The sequence below is a fragment of the Myotis davidii genome, unplaced genomic scaffold (genome assembly GCF_000327345.1).
Source record: "Myotis davidii unplaced genomic scaffold, ASM32734v1 scaffold901, whole genome shotgun sequence".
Classification (NCBI taxonomy): domain Eukaryota; kingdom Metazoa; phylum Chordata; class Mammalia; order Chiroptera; family Vespertilionidae; genus Myotis; species Myotis davidii.
The window spans coordinates 341,441-343,718 of record NW_006291427.1 but is presented as its reverse complement, the minus strand read 5'-3'; the positions used below and the strand labels follow the sequence as shown (position 1 = coordinate 343,718).

Sequence of the window (2,278 nt, the reverse complement as noted above, 5' to 3'; positions counted from 1 at the left end):
GACACTGCCTCTACCCTCTTCAGCTCCCAAAGAAGAAAAGGCCCAGCCAAGACCCCAGTCAAATAAACCATTTTTTGTTGACTTAGTTATTGACATCACCTGGGAGGGCTGGGGACTTGAAAGCAGGAAACAACCTGGGGTGGGTTTTGTCACCGCTCATACACACACTGGCCACATCCGCAGCAAGTGGGCCCTGGCTGGGTATGTGTGGACTTATTAGAGGCTTAATAAGAGGCGCAAACACCAATGGAAGGGGCCCCAGAGGCCTGGGAGGGGAGGAAGGTGGAGTGAATTGGGGGCCCTCTCATTAAATTCCTAAACGCCCCTCCATGGCTCTGGGCCCCAGAGGGTCAGGGAAAGGGATGAGGTTGGAACAGATGTGGGGCGGCCTCTCTCCTGCCTGAACATAGAGTCCATTCTCAACGGAGATGAAGCTGCTTCGAGCAGAGGCTGGCAGAGGTGCCCAAGCGGCAGGACGCTGTGCAGTGTGGCTGGGGATCGGCTCCCACCTGGACAATGGCTGGGGTGGAAGGATCGTGTCCATAGCTGCCTGGCAGAGGTGGTTGGTGGAGATGGTGGCGTAGGGGATGTGGAGAGAGGCCAGGGAGGCTTGGCGGGCTGCCTGCAGGGAGAGCAGAGAAAAAGGCCCAAGTGAGGTTTCACCCCAGGCCCCCAGCTCCAGCCCATTCAGGTCCCTGCTCCAAAGCGATCCCTGATCCTCACCGTTGCTTGTGCCTGTGTCGGGGGGCTGCTGAGGGCTGGCTGAAGCTTCGTGACAGACCTGGGAGAGAGTCAGGAAGGTCAGACACAAGCGGATGGCTAGCCCAACGATGTGAGGGTTTAGACTGGGCCCGGCGGGGGCTGGGTCTCACCAGTGCCTCTGCCGGTGCAGCAGGTGGAGGAGGTAGACACAGCCAAAGAGGAGGACCCCTGAGACTCCCCAAATCCCGGCCAGGTCAGCACGTAGAATAGGGGCTGAAGCAGGGGCAGGGAGCCCTGTGCACAAAGAGAGACATAAGAGATCCCCGGCCGATGCCCGAGTTCCTTCCTGCCCTCCCTGAGCCCTGTCCTCCTCGGCCCCACCTTGCTCTGTGACGAGGAGGTTCCCACAGGCCTCCTGGGAGCCCTCGGGGAAGGAAGTAAACTTGCAGCAGAATGTAGTGTTGGGACCAAGGCTTCTCTCCTCAGACCCTTCCAGGGTAAGGGAGACGCTGGTTCTGGTTTCCCAGTGGGCCTGGTGGGCAGGAGGCCACTTCTGAGTGCCGAATTCTGGGTGCAATACTGCCAGCTTGGTCCCTGCAGCACCATCAGCCCCCACGTAGCTCACAGTCACCAAAGAGATAGTGTCAGATCCCAGGAATCCACAGCGAACAGTGAAGGACAGGGGCTTGGTGGCCTCCGTCTGAACTTGCACCCACACCTCAGGTGACCCTGTGGAACACAGACAAAGGCAGACCCGGGGCTGGGTCTCCACGGCATCCCCATGGCCTCTGCTTCTCTCCAGCCCCCACTCACCAGCGGTGATGCAGAGTGTCAGCAGTTCCAGGAGCAGGACCAGGGCCCGGGGCCTGCCCATGGCTCCCCTCTGGCCCAGGCTCAGGGGGCTGTGGTGTAGGGGACGGCACCTGTGCTTCCGTTCTCATGGCAGGAAGTTTTCATGTGTGAGCAGGCCCAGGAGCAGCTGGGCTCAGCGCTCTCCGCAACCCAACCCAACTTCCTTCTCTCGGTCCACCTCAGCTGTGAACTCAGGGCTGTGGACCCCCTCCCCCGGGACAATTAAAGTGACAGTGACAAGGTTTTTTCTATCCCTATTCTGTGCTTTAGTAGGAGCAGGGCAGGCGGCTCAGGTTCCTTTCACAGCCCTGTCTGTGGGTAACAATCTTCTCCAGGCCTTGGGGAAGGGCACAGGGTGGGGTGGGGAGGGGAGAACACTGCAAAGGGACCTGAAAAGAATCTCATTTCCTCAGAAGGGAGGGGCCCCAGTTTCTCCTTAGGAAGAAGGCTCTGGCCCAGACCCTCCCCAGCTAAGGGGGAGGAAATGGGGAGGAAAACGGGAAGGGGAAGACCTCTAAGCAGGAAAGCCAGCCGGGGCTACCTAAGAGCCCAGCCCCCTGACCCATCGCTTATCCACTGAGGACCCCCAAAGTGCGTTTCCACTGTCCATATACCCACCCATCCCACGTTTAAATCCCCAGCCCAGACCTCCCTCTCCCCTAACTTCACAAATGAGCCCCAAACTGAACTCCGCTCCATTTGCAGCCTCCCCCACCCACAGCTG

The 2,278-nt window shown here is 59.5% G+C and overlaps 1 protein-coding gene across 1 annotated transcript; it reads right to left on the bottom strand.

The window, feature by feature from the left end:
- Positions 1-164: 164 nt before the first annotated feature.
- On the bottom strand, positions 165-1,703 carry PVRIG (poliovirus receptor related immunoglobulin domain containing). Its single transcript, XM_006764671.2, is given in 6 exon segments — positions 165-622; positions 724-781; positions 873-996; positions 1,084-1,431; positions 1,516-1,582; positions 1,584-1,703. Coding segments are annotated over 6 exon segments (972 nt in total). The 5' UTR covers positions 1,644-1,703; the 3' UTR covers positions 165-307.
- Positions 1,704-2,278: the final 575 nt, after the last annotated feature.